Source organism: Crassostrea angulata, chromosome 4, assembly GCF_025612915.1.
Source record: "Crassostrea angulata isolate pt1a10 chromosome 4, ASM2561291v2, whole genome shotgun sequence".
Classification (NCBI taxonomy): domain Eukaryota; kingdom Metazoa; phylum Mollusca; class Bivalvia; order Ostreida; family Ostreidae; genus Magallana; species Magallana angulata.
In genome coordinates, this window is record NC_069114.1 from 41,089,010 (window position 1) to 41,103,191 (window position 14,182).

Here is a 14,182-nt window from a genome sequence, read left to right on the forward strand (position 1 = left end):
ATAGAATTTAATATGATAAAATGAAATCTAATAAATGACATAATTGTAAATTTTTGAAGGAAATCATATTCTTTATAAAGGCAATCAAATTTAATTCTATAATTTGCTTTCTTTCTTAAAGTTAAACACTGTTATTAAACAAACATATATTTCCAAAATTCAAAGATTATTGCAAAGTACGAATTAAGTCATTCTCGTTGTCACGGACTTTTTTTAAAATTTATTTTTTTATTAATCGTCACATTTAATGATATTGTACCTACAGCACACACATAGATTTATCTCCCTTACAACCTCCAACATCCGCAATAAAATGACACTAGCTGGAAAAATAATTACCACTGACGAATACAGTACTCGTGTACTGGACTGTATGAGGATAAACGAAATATTACTCAATGAATCCGATGTAACTCGTCTGTCTGCCTAAAACTTACCAGCATGAACAATTGAAGTAAATGAGTAATATTTTGTACGAGTTATGAATGTGTCATTTATTTCAGTTGATGAAAGAAGATATACTGAGATAATTGTCTCTCCGCTACGATAAAAAAGTAAAATTTTCTGATTTTCAAATTCCACTTCCAATAAATTGACGTTCATTTTATTTTTACCAAATAGTCTGAATTCTATGCATGCATGCAATTGTGTTTTTCGTGTAAACATGAGACAACAGTAGAATGCCATTCCCTGCAATCAAAATAAATATCATTCCATCATTTGAAAAACGTGACCTTCTCGACAAATATATGTGATAATTCTCTGCACTTAGTACACTTCAGATTTTAATAACTACATAAGAAAATCATTAAGAGCAAAACTACATATGTAAAGAGATACTAACTGTTGGATTTTGATTTATGTGACCACCAGGCATGTATATTTCGCGTCCAACAAAGTAATTAAACTAAAATAATTGGAATTATTCTAAATTTAACATTGTAAAAATTAATGTAGCGACTCGTATTTGTTTGACCACTGCCCCATTAAAGAATAATTTTAATCTATCTGCTTAATTTATACTTTATTAATGTAAATCATGTCTTTGGTACGAGGTTGTCACTTTGTGGCAACCAGATACATACCTTTAAAGCACATTAGAAAATTTTATATAAATGGATCAAACATAAAACAAAACTGACCTGTCAAAAGCGTGTTCATGGTTAGATGCCTTAAAATCTTAGAAGATTACTCTTAAGACATCTTGATAAACGGTAAAGCTTTAATTTAACAAAGTATAATTTAAAAACATACATATATACAAAGTGTAGTTTTATTTTATATCCTATGGCTGCATTTTCGATAAATGATATATATGCATTAAACATGATACATGTATCAAACTATGATAATACAACAAAAAGAAACGTTGGAAGCACTGCCCTGCTTATTTTCTGTTGCCTGAAGTTATCGGCTCCTTGAACTTGGTAAATTGAAAAAGGAAAGAGAGTGGGCGGGGGGTCTTCTGGACGCCAAGTACTAAAGACCTAATTAATCGGCATATGTATTTTAGTTGTTAGCGTTCAAGAAACCTGATTCATAAGGAAACATTTTGGTATTTTCATTGCATCCAGAACATAAGTACCGGATCTTAACTTCCCCCAAATATGACCATATGTAGTAATAAGGAGATCACAGGTACGGGATTTTGCGCTCGCTTACCTTTTCTTTGTCTATTGTCATCCGTCTGGGAAACTGTCTCACCGTGCAGAGGTGTAGGAATTCTAAAAAAGGTCACGATTTATTTATTCATAATTACACGTGCGTAGTGTTTGTTTACAGAATGAATGCTTTCGAAATTTTTGAATGACGCGCTAAAATAGTATAAATATTGGTTTCTCGCAACTTCACCATATCAAACTACTCTCACTTCTCTAGAGTTATATTGCTACTCAAACAATTCAGCTTTGCCAGCATTTCTTGATATTCTAAACAATGATTCGTACTTCTTCTGTTCTCCTGCTTTCCTGTTGGGTACTGTCTCTGTCTCTCGCTGTCCCTATTTGGGATAGAGCCAGTCTTGTATGTGAAGACTTAAATGGAAAGCAGTAAGTATAAAGCTCCATTTAGTATCCATATAATTGTTATCAACTACTTACAGTTAAATTTTCGAGATAAATGAGTAATTTTACATTCATATGAATGAATATTTATTAAATAGGGACATGTTGAGTGTGAACTTGTTGAGTGTGAACTTAATGTGACGTAAGACGTCCAGAAAACGAAACTGATACACCTAAAACTAATCTGCAGCTTATTTCGTTGCCTCATTTAGCAGAAAAAACACTTTTATCACTTTTTCTTTTGTTTATAGAGTAATCAACGAAGACTCTAGTCGTGAGCTATACGTTGATGCTGCGTGTTCATCCGGGGAAGTGGACTGGAGAATGACCAAAACTCTGGTGACGCTGCGATTCCAGAGACCCTCGCCCTTTTCCGTTTGCTTCAGCAGTAAATCCCCTGTAGGTTACGAAAAATTTGGAGTTTACAACGTATCCTATTATCATATGTTTGTTGGCAGCCCAAATATCGGTAAGAAAGTTTTATTAGCTTGATGCTTATTTGTTGGGTTTCTTTTTTTTGAAGGGAGGGGGTGTAGTACATAAATTCAAGTTGACAATTTTTATATATATTTTTTTTACAGAATAAGTAGATTTGTTTTCTTTTTCTGAAATTATTTAGTATTTTCCCTTTTTTTCCAGAAACCGACGTTTGCGTTAATTCTCTCGGAAATACGTTGGATATAAACCTGCTGTCTCTTAGAAAATACTTTGTGATGAAAGCCTACTTCAAAGTCCAATGCCTCTCGTGACGTCATTATTATAAATAACTACAAATATAGGAATTTACCTTGTCCGTTCAGCGCCGTTGACCATATTGGGTTTTGGTGTCTTGTGGGAGGGTCATAAAATGGATTATCCTGGACATAGTTTCTTACTGGGTCAACGATGCATGGCCCGGCGTGGACGCTCTGACCATATATGGACTGTCTCACCAAATGACCTCTGAAGGCTGGAATGACCGCTACGTTTGACGTTTTACGTTTGTGAGGAAGAGGGGCGACAAGGAGTGTATTATAGCTTCCTCCGGAAGTCGACACAAAACCCAGAAAATACTCTACAATAATTGAGCATAATTATTTGACATATAGAATTAGGTGCTGATTATATATTTTTTTAAAGATTTTTTTGTCGTAAATACATTTACATTGTTGATGAGTTGTAACATATTATGTCTTAAATATTGTAACTTATAAAGTCTTTCTGTACAAAATTTTATTTTTTATACATCTTTATTGCTTTTTGATATATAAAAATAAAAACTCACAACAATCCATGTATTTTTTTTATTTTGTAGTGTACAAACAAGCAATTATTTAATATAGAAAGAAATTGTTTCATATGTATTAATAACAAAAAAATTAAATTATATCGCACGAAAATTAAGAAATGTCAAAATATGCAGAAGACAAAGAAGGTTTACAGATTGGTGCCAAATGCTGGGGGAGAATTTAACAAGACGCCAAGTTAAAACAAATATCAATAACAAAGAGTCTGGTCCGGGAAATGACTTACTCCAATATACTTTCTATAAATGCAGTTTATATATTTCAGCGTGATCCAAATTTAAATTCTAGGTTTCACAATACAAGTATAAAAGTTAAAGGCCAAACCTAAATTCGATCTAAATATAAAATATCTCAAAAAACTCGCACAAAATTTTACATGAGTTTTTATACATTTGTCTTATATATGACAAACATTTCCGATTGGCTCTGTCCACCTGTGGTGAACATAAGTGAACAAATAATGCTTATATTGCAAAGCTACATTTTATTTCTAAATACGATAACAGATCTGTCGAAACTATCCATCATAAAGCCGGGGGTGCGGGTCTGGGGCCTCCCATCTCGTTATGAAACATTTGAAAGGTCATAAAATGACTTGTACATGATGAGTACATGATTTTAAAGATTACGAAGGTTATATGTAAACATGCAGAGCCTGTATATTTATACGGCACCAGAGCTATCGAATGCGGACACGGGGGTGCCGATTGTGACACTTGATGAAAACTTGTCTAATAATTACCCGTGCCCTCATCTCTGCACCTGGATGCATAACAACGTTCAAAATAATTGTAATCATTGTGCAGTAAAATTCGGATGCACAAAAAAGTCATTATCCAGTTACACAGTTTATGTCATTGTTTTGCACTAAAATAATTACGGTGCAATTGTTTTATGTATCAAAGTATAATCCATGACCGATTCGTCTCAAGCCACGGTCTTGAGTTCGCAAAGCTCTCGAGATATGAGGCGCCGTTTTAATATTTTTGAGGTATTTTCTGATATCAAAAAATAAATATTTGATATCAATAATTCGAATTTTTGATATCAAAAAATAATTCTTGATATCAAAAATTAATTCTTGATATCAAAAAATCTATTTTGTGATATCAGAAAATCATTTTTTGATATCACAAATTCGAATTCTTGATATCAAAAAATGATTTTCTGATATCACAAAATAGATTTTTTGATATCAAGAATTAAAGTTGATTTTTTGATATCAAAAAATTGAATTCTTGATATCACAAAATCATTTTTTGATATCAAAAAATCGAATTCTTGATATCACAAAATAATTTTTTGATATCAAAAAATCATTTACATTTTCTGATATCAGAAAATCTATTTTTTGATATCAGAAAATAAGACTTACATAAAATTACTATCAACTTAATGAATGCTCCCTGTAATGCAACTTTTGTAATTTGTAAGAAAATGTGTTTCAAGCCTGTAGATGTCTCTTAAGAATGATAATGAATGCCTTATTTTAAACCTGGTTTCATTCTGGCAAGTTTTGCCACATATACAATGATCAACACTGCTTTCTTTGCGATTTGCTGTGAATATTGAAAAATGATGACCCCGCATAATATAAAGAGTTATACAGGCGTCCAGTTAGCGCTTTCAATACATAAGACCAGAATTATCAAGAACACTTATTAAATTTTACATTAAAATAAATAAAAGACAACAAATATTTAAATGCAAATCTGGCTCTGTAGTTCGGCAATTCAATTTTGGGTCAAGGGAGTATTCATTAAATAGGTGAAATTTATTCGCCATTTTCTTTGAATTTCTGATATCAGAAAATATAATTCTTGATATCAAATAATCAGTTTCAATTTCTGATATCAAAAAATCATTTTCTGATATCAAAAAATCGAATTTCTGATATCAGAAAATGATTTTTTGATATCAGAAAATCGATTTATTGATATCAGAAAATGGATCGTATTTTCTGATATCAAGAATTCGAATTTCTGATATCAAAAAATCATTTCCTGATATCAGAAATTCGAATTCTTGATATCAAAAAATCATTTTCTGATATCAGAAAATACCTCAAAAATATTAAAACGGCGCCCCATATCGAGAAGTATGGTGTTATAAGGGAGGCAACTTCTATTACTTATCAACTTAGGTAAGCTTAAAATCAATTTTAAAGAATTCTTTTAATTTTAATCTAAAACATGCAAACAGATTATATCTTGGCCTAAGTATAAGATTTATAACTAAAAAATGAGATGATTATATCGTGCAATAATGTTACTCTTTTATCGAACAAAGATTTTTTAAAGCCGCGTTTTTATTTAATTTGACCATTTCATAAAGGCCTACTTAAAAATTACGTAAATGAGATAGAATTCAGTAATATCTGAAATATGCGGGAATTAAAGTACGTGTATCATATCGAGATAATGACGATTTTTTTTCTTGTTAATTTGATCATGTACCAGAGGTTATGTACCAGACGAGTGGTTGATAGGAATTATTAAACCTATATTTAAGAATAAGGGCGATCCCACCCAGCCAGAAAATTATAGACCGATAACATTACTTAGTTGCCTCGGAAAAATATTTACATGCATTTTGAGCAAGCGTTTAGATACGTATGCATCTGAAATCAACCTCATTACTAGCAGTCAGGCAGGTTTTAGGAAAAATCATTCAACCCTGGACCATATTCTAACTCTTCAATTTTTATCAAATACCTTACTATGTAGAAAGAAAAAATTATTCTGTGCTTTTGTTGACTTTAAACAAGCATTTGATACCGTCTGGAGAAACGGTCTATGGTATAAACTATTAAATAATGGAATAGGGGGGAAATGTTATGCTTTTATACGAAATATGTACAAAGGAATAAAATCTAAGATATGTATGAACGTTATGTCATCTGATTTTTTCTGTTGTAATATAGGTGTGCGTCAAGGAGAAAATTTATCTCCTTTTTTATTTTCATTGCATATTAATGACTTAGAAGATTTTTTATTAGATAAAAATATTGTTGGGTTACAAAGTATTAGTTCTTCCATTGAAGATGAGTTGATGTTATACTTGAAACTTTGCCTGTTATTTTATGCAGACGATACGGTTATTATGTCTGAGACCGCTGATGATCTCCAGAAAGCACTAGATGAATTCCATGTGTACTGTTCCCAATGGAAACTAAATGTCAATGTAGAAAAAACAAAGATATTAGTTTTTTCAAAAGGCCCTAAGCCAAAAAACATTTTTATTATAATAATAACGTTGTTGAAATTGTGAGTGAATTCAAATATTTGGGTACTGTATTTTCCAGAAGTGGATCTTTTTGTAAAGCAAAAAAAACACTTAGTTGAGCAAGCACAGAAAGCTATGTATAGTATTATAAGAAAAATAAGACTTTTTAATCTACCCATAGAACAACAGTTTGATTTGTTTGATAAAGTAGTAGTACCGGTTTTGCTCTATGCTTGTGAAATCTGGGGTTACGAGAATATAGATATTATTGAAAAAATCCATTTGAAATTATATTCTATGTATGAAAAGTAGTACTCCATCGTATATGGTCTATGGTGAATCAGGTCGTTATCCTTTATACGTAACTGTATATTCTCGAATGATTTCTTATTGGACAAAAATGATCCAAGGCCATAAGATTGTGTTTACTGTTTACAAATATTTAGCAAACCAATATATGTATAATAATGACTGTGTAAATCCATGGACTGATTTTATACAACATATTTTAGACTCATGTGGGTTCTCTAATATATCTGGACAGAACAATGTACTGCAATAGTTAATGATAAGTGGATTTCTGCCGCCATCAAACAAAGATTGCAGGACCAGTTCATTCAGAAATGGGCAAAAGATATAGACAAATCATCTAAAGGTCAAATATGTAAAATTTATAAACAAAAGTTTGGTTTTGAAAAATACTTAGGCATTCTTACAAAAAAATTTTGGAAACCACTTATTAATTCAGAACAGCAAATCACCGTTTACCGATTGAAACCGGTAGATGGTATGGAATTCCTGTAAATGACAGAAGCTGCACACTCTGTAATAGTGGTAAATTAGCAGACGAATACCAATTTTATTCTTGAGTGTAAATTTTTCTTAACTTTACGTAAGCAATTCCTATGTACCAAGTATTTTCAAAAACCAAGTACATTAAAATTTAGGGAACTGCTGATGACAACGAACATCAAAACATTGAAAAAATTAAGCTCTTTTATATTGAATATCCAAGAGCAATTCTGCTATCCAGCCTAAACTGTATTAGCATTTATTATTATTATTACTCCCCGCGTATTGAACACCAATGAAACATTGTATTACATTTTTATATGATGATCTATTTTTTTTTCTACCACTTTTTGTATTATTACTATTTTTTTTTCCTCTTACTTACTTACGCTTACTAACACATGTAATACTATGTTGTATTATAATTTATATATAATTTATTAGACCCTTGACATCACAATTTAATGCAAATATGTTATTGTACCTCATGTACCATTGTATGATAATGGTTTGAGGGAATAAATTGAATTGAATTGATCAGAACTTATACTCAGTAACTTTTTAACACAAATAAATATGGAGGCTATTGATAATTATATCATGACCGCAATGTAAAGAAGCAGATGCTATTGTTCATCAAATGCATTTGGTTTTATAAAAAAAATATAATAATGATAACTTTTATAATAGAAGTTTTTGTTTTTTTACAAGCACCTACCTTTTTTCTAAGTCTCCTTGACTTAATTTCTTTTCTTTCTTTTTTTCGTCTAATCGTTTTTATCTTAACACAGGTATTTGCAATTAATTCACAAAGCTCTAATTAGGAAAACATTCTTCGACTTAGTACTGAGATTCATTTATCAACTTTGAACGTTGAAAGGAATGAAACACCCCACATCGTACGAAATGCCTTGGATACGAATTATCTAATACAGAATGTCACCACAACATCCGGTGTACGTTACGGAATTTTGGCTCGAATTTTTGGCTGCATGCCTGCTTGTTTTATATTTTGGTAAGCAAATTGAACTAGTTTGTGCTTTTATTTCAAATAATTATTAAGTATAAATCCGAATATGAATATAAAATTATCTTATTCAAATATGAAATACGTGTTAAACTTTTTAACTGACACAGTCAGGCTTTGTTTCATCAGTTCATATGCTTGACAGTGTCAGAATGGTCAGCTGCCCTTGTTTGGGAAACATAAAGATCATACCGTGTTATTCATGCACAACTTAGCTCTTCAAAAGTAGAATTTCGAACACGAAACACCTTTATCATACAGTTATGTTGCATTCCAGTGTGAAACAATCTGAGCAAAAACAAAAAACTACCGCCCCCCCATTTCTGCCTCAAACCAATGCAACCTGTGTCAAAACTCTGTGTACCATAATGTATATACATTCTTGAGTTTACTGGTATATTTTTTTTCTTTTAGGTTAAAATGACACAGCACATATGAAGTAATAACAGGAACAATAAAGGATTTTATATCTGTTTTTCAAGTCAGGAATCGAACAAACTAAACATCATGTCCTAACACATGCCATACCATGTGTTAGGACACCTTAAACAGTCGCAGTATGGAAGAGAATGTAACAAACTCTACAGAAACAGAATGCCAACGGCAAATTGGCAAACCAGGTGATTCCCAACACCAATCCGTGGAATCCCAAAATGATAACAGTAAACAACAAATTAAGCCCTCTAATGTGGCATCGTTAGAAGCAATGGATGAAGATGTGATTTGTATTGAAGATGAAGAGACAGTTTCAAGCAAAACAGATAATAAAACAGGCAAGCGAAATTTACATTTTTGCTTAATTTTTCTACGGTTTCCTTCTCTAGAATTTTTTATTTACCTACATGTATTCAGCTGTGATGCTTCTCAAATAGCTTTAAATGTGTTTGAATCAATCTTTAAATGAATGATGTCTCTATTTTAACTCAAGTTTTTATAGAAAAGCAGTAAGACTTGCCCTGTTCAAATTGATTTTTCAAAATACACTATTTCACATTTTTGAACTTTCAAAAAGATGCATGTATCTGAGTTTTCATTCTACAATTTTGATCAATGGACTTCTCCATAGGTTGATTGCCTAGTATATAAAATCTTAACATGCTCTGAAAATATTACTGTAGCTTTGGACAAGATTTGCTGTATCATCAATTCAGCCATTGAACAAGATGTTACCAGAAGCCAAACACCAGATTCACCATCTGTATCTGGTGGTTTACCAGAATCCGGTGTCAACACTGTGCTCTCTGATGAAACACAGCCCTCAGACATTAAGAGATGCAAAGTTTGTAAGACGACAGATCGAGGGAAGGATCCAGGAGGGCCTGCCTGTGATTCATGTTCTGTATGTTACAAGTTTTGACACTTAGACATTTAATTTATGATTACATTAGAATGATGTGACAACAATACTCATTAATAGAACACTCATCGATAATACTTCTTTAGTAATTTGTAAACAAAAACATGCTACAAGTTTGGCTACAATAAAATTCATGTAGTTCGAAATAATCCATAATTATTACATGGATTATATAAACTAGATTTTAGCATTATATACATTTACATGTTTCTTTGTTATTGAAATATCTTTTATAAAATCTTTAAAATAAGCCTGCTTATGTCCTCAGATAAATTTGTTTAAAGAAGATTTTGTTTTATTCATTAGAATTATTGTTATTTGATTAGCAAAGTACATGTATTTTTAAACACAATTAATGTAAATCTTGAATTTTTTTCCCATTAGTTTTTCTGTTGAAAATTTGTGAACTTTTTCCTTTAGATCTTCTTCAAGAAATGTGTAGAGGATGGCGTAAAGTTAACAAGACACACAGTTGGAGTGACTGTCTGCCTCTGTCAGCTCTGTCGGCTACTTCGCTGTTATTTTGTTGGAATGGAGCCTAAAGGTACATGTAAATTATATCTAAGTATTAAAAATACCAAGTCTTAAATTAAATGTTAATACCATCTGGATTATTGTCTAAGTCCTATTTAACTTATTTTGGAAAAAATTGAAAAAAGAAATTAAAAAAAATACATTCAACCTTTTATTAGTGGTATCTCTTTCTCAAGGACAGATGCAACATATCTTCCATTATTTCCTCTCTTTTTTTTTATTATTTCTGCAATGTTTTCACTACGTAATCCAAGAATTATATTTTTATGTTATATATGATAATTTTTATTTGTTAATACATGTATAGTTTCATTTGAAAATATATGCTTATGACTTTAATATTGATAAGCATTTAATTGCATTTTGCATGCTATTTAAAAAATAAAAATTCAGAATATTCTATCAGTATCTACAAAAATAGCCAGGTAATGCACCCTGAGTTTTTTGGGCATTAACAGATTTAACATAAACCTGAAAAACATTGTGAGTGTCCTTAATTACCGGTACTCTTGTATTCTTACAGATAGTTAGGACTATTTAAGCTGAAGGATTTTTTTACTGAACTAATGTGTTTAACTTTCCTTCTAGATTCCTCTTTTGTGGTCTGCCTAATTTGTGGGAAAGCTTTCCTGTCATGGTATTTTTTGAAGCAGCATCTGGGAAAATGTAAAAAGTCTACGTCTACTTATTACTGCGCCAACTGTGAGCGGGAATTCGTCACTGAATGCCAGCACAGGCTGCACAAGAAAAGTGTGTTCTTCTGTAAAAAGAGAGATGCTGGTAAATATCCTATCAATTTCATTACATACACTGATTACACTGTGAAATCATTAGAATATGAGGGCCCAGGGGGCTCAATAAGCCTAAGGCTCAATGTTCAATGATTTAATGAGTTTCCCTCAGCAAAGAATTAACATTCCCAACAAATCATGAAACATGAATAGTGATTGAATCATCACTTATACTGGTAAATCCACAAAATTCCATAACTATCATCCTCCTATAAAAGGTGGACAATCCATGAGAATTTGCCTTAATTTAATGATTCCACAGAATTTTATCTATTTGTACATGTAGGTTATTTTTTGTCTCTAACTTTTGTGATTTTAAGCTTCTTGATGACCTCAACTAAAGTACCGGGTAGTCCTGGTTTTGCATTTACAGTGTACCTCAGTACCTCGAAAAAAACCCCTGTAAAGGTAGTTTTAACAAACAGCATAATAATATGCATATAAGTGAGATTATCTTTGTCATCTCCTAGAGCTGTGTTATAAAAACTACATGTATATGATCACTCTGTAGTAGATTGTATGGAAATTAAATTAGATTGAGTTATTCCCTTCAACAAATCATGAAAATGGATATTTTTTCATTCCACTGTTATCCTTCTTAGATGAATGATTGATACAACCCAAAATAGAATGTAGAGTTGCATGTATTTCCCTTTTTTGTATGCCGGCAATGAATAAGATTTGATTGAATGTGATAGTTTCTAAGAAACTGTGGGTTACATAATTGCATGTTGAATTGTAACTTTATTTGTGTTTTAGAATCCATTCTGAAGTACAAGTGTGATATTTGCTGGAGGAGTTTTTCATCCTTGGGAGTTCTGATAATGCATCGCTACACACATATCAAGTTAGACAGTAAGTCAGGGGTTAATGATTCTTAAAATATATGAAAAAAAATCTATATAAAAAAACTTTTCACCTGACAATTTTTTTTATTTTATTTTGAATATACCGGTATGTTTTTCTTCTTTTTTCCCAATACATACCTCTGTTTTATTGCTTTGATTGTAAAATCATGATTTTTGTTTCATTTGTTTTGTAGAAGAGATCCTTGAAATGGAAAATTCATTAGAAATGCATCCTTTCCAGAATGATCCAGAAAATCCAATTGTTATTAATGACAGCAACAGATCTAAAGCCAGAGGAAACAAACAGGGAGATACTTGGCAGGGAAAAAAATTAAACAAGAATCAAATGACTCTACTCAGCCAGTTAGACTGCAGCCTTATTGATATTAATCAATATGAATACCTGTGTCTTAAAAACTCTTCAGACCCTCAGTGTCGGAAACCGGAAAATTGTGATGAAATGGAAGATAAGGAAGAGATATTGAAACCTGAAAATGTAAACTTGGAAAGTCGAAATACAACACAGATTGTATTATCTCATGAGAAGAATTTTGGGAAAGATGATACGTATCTTGAAAAGAAAACAAGTGGAGAAGGGGAGAGCAGCCAAGTGTGTAAAAAAGATGTCTGTAGTGATGAAAAGGATTTAGAGCCATTAGATTCATGTAATGGCATTAGAACTTTGAAAGAAAATCGACCGACTATTTTAAATGATGTTGCACTGCAAGGAAGAGATAACAGTGGACCTGACAGCAGTGTGACAGGAACAAAGACATGCAGTGAGATAATGTCAAAAAGTGAAACAATGAAAGACGACTTACTCATTGAGGATGAGGAGGATGAGAATGACTACATTCTTGTTGATTTTGACTCCAGCGATGAAGATGAGAAAGACGGTAATGTGGATGATAAAAATGACTCATCAGAGAACCTGGAAACATTGCCCAAAATGGATGCATTCACAGTGAAAAATGAGACAGTGTGCGACTCACTTACCAAAACTACATCAACTACTGAACAAGAGGTTTCATCTCCTGCTTTAATTGAAGAAGAGTTTCTGAATCCCACATTGAACTATTCAACAGGTGGTGATGATCAACTGAATGAAACTCTACCTGACAATAAAGACCGAGTGAAAGAGGTAATACTGAGAAACCAAAGTAATGGAGAAATCATAAACCAAAGTAATGGAGAAATCAAGAAGAATCTGTCAGAATCCAAAGTACCTGTGAATATAAAACAGGAAAGTGCAGACTGGAATGAGTTTTCAGCATCTCAAGAACAGATTGAAAGGAAATCACAGAGTTCTTCCCTTACTGCAGATACTGCATCAGAAACAAGCACATCACAGTCTGGTAGTATTCTCGAACTGATTTCTGCTGTTTTACCATCTTCCTCTGGAGAGAGTTCTCTTACGAGTCACCAGAGTCGCATTCAATCATTAATCAACCAGTTAGGATTGAAATCGAAAGTGGAAGTCACCTTAAGTGAAGATGGAACTAAGAAAGTTGAACTCCATTTTATTGTAAATGATAAAATGGATCTGGAATCGCAGTTGGCCCAAACAAATGATAGGTCAATTTCATCTACCTCAAAGGATACCTCAAATAATGAAGTTTCGAGCACAGTGCCTGATGATGTTGACCAATGTTTGGCATCAAACAGACATTCTTCTTCAGAACAAAGTCTTTTATCTCAGGTAAAGCAAGCTCCTATGAAAGAACCTCAAACCAAAGAAGAAGCACTTGGTTCTGAAGTCAGTAGCACGAAAGAGCTAAAAAAAGAGACCACAACAGAGTCAGCCAAGGTCTTGGATAAAGAATATGAAAGTGGAATGGATAAAATGAATGCTGAACCACCTTTGCAAGAAATTGATGAAAGTAAAATGTATGGAGAAAGCAACATGGGGGAAGTTGCCACTCCAGATGTTATTATTTTGTCTTCAGATGAAGAAGAGGAGTCACCTGTAGATAGTACAGTAGCTACCACAAGGTGAGTTTAAATTTGTCTCATGATATTGTAATTAATAATTGTAAACCATCTACAAACTCTCTCTCTCTCTCTCTCATAATTTTTTGTAATGTAATGCAATAAGCACTATTACTTTATCTTTTGAAGTCCTGTGAGTGAAAGACCACAGAAGCAGTTAGAAATGTGAGTTTTTTAATTACATTCCTTTGTAAGATGCTGCTTTTTTTTTTAACTATCATGCAAATTTAATTCTCTTGGGAAGCAACAATGGATTTACAGTCAAACTTT

General features: G+C 32.2%; 1 protein-coding gene across 1 annotated transcript in view; it reads left to right on the forward strand.

Moving 5' to 3' along the window:
* The first annotated feature begins 1,467 nt into the window (after positions 1–1,467).
* LOC128181018 (uncharacterized) overlaps positions 1,468–14,182 on the forward strand; it is a 43,725-nt gene continuing 31,010 nt past the window's right edge. Inside the window, exons 1-8 of the mRNA XM_052849268.1 lie at positions 1,468–2,048; positions 2,315–2,532; positions 9,512–9,732; positions 10,171–10,294; positions 10,873–11,064; positions 11,835–11,930; positions 12,118–13,915; positions 14,042–14,077. Of these exons, the coding sequence (XP_052705228.1) occupies positions 1,936–2,048; positions 2,315–2,532; positions 9,512–9,732; positions 10,171–10,294; positions 10,873–11,064; positions 11,835–11,930; positions 12,118–13,915; positions 14,042–14,077 (2,798 nt within the window). The 5' untranslated portion in view covers positions 1,468–1,935. The remainder of the gene's footprint in view (positions 2,049–2,314; positions 2,533–9,511; positions 9,733–10,170; positions 10,295–10,872; positions 11,065–11,834; positions 11,931–12,117; positions 13,916–14,041; positions 14,078–14,182) is intronic.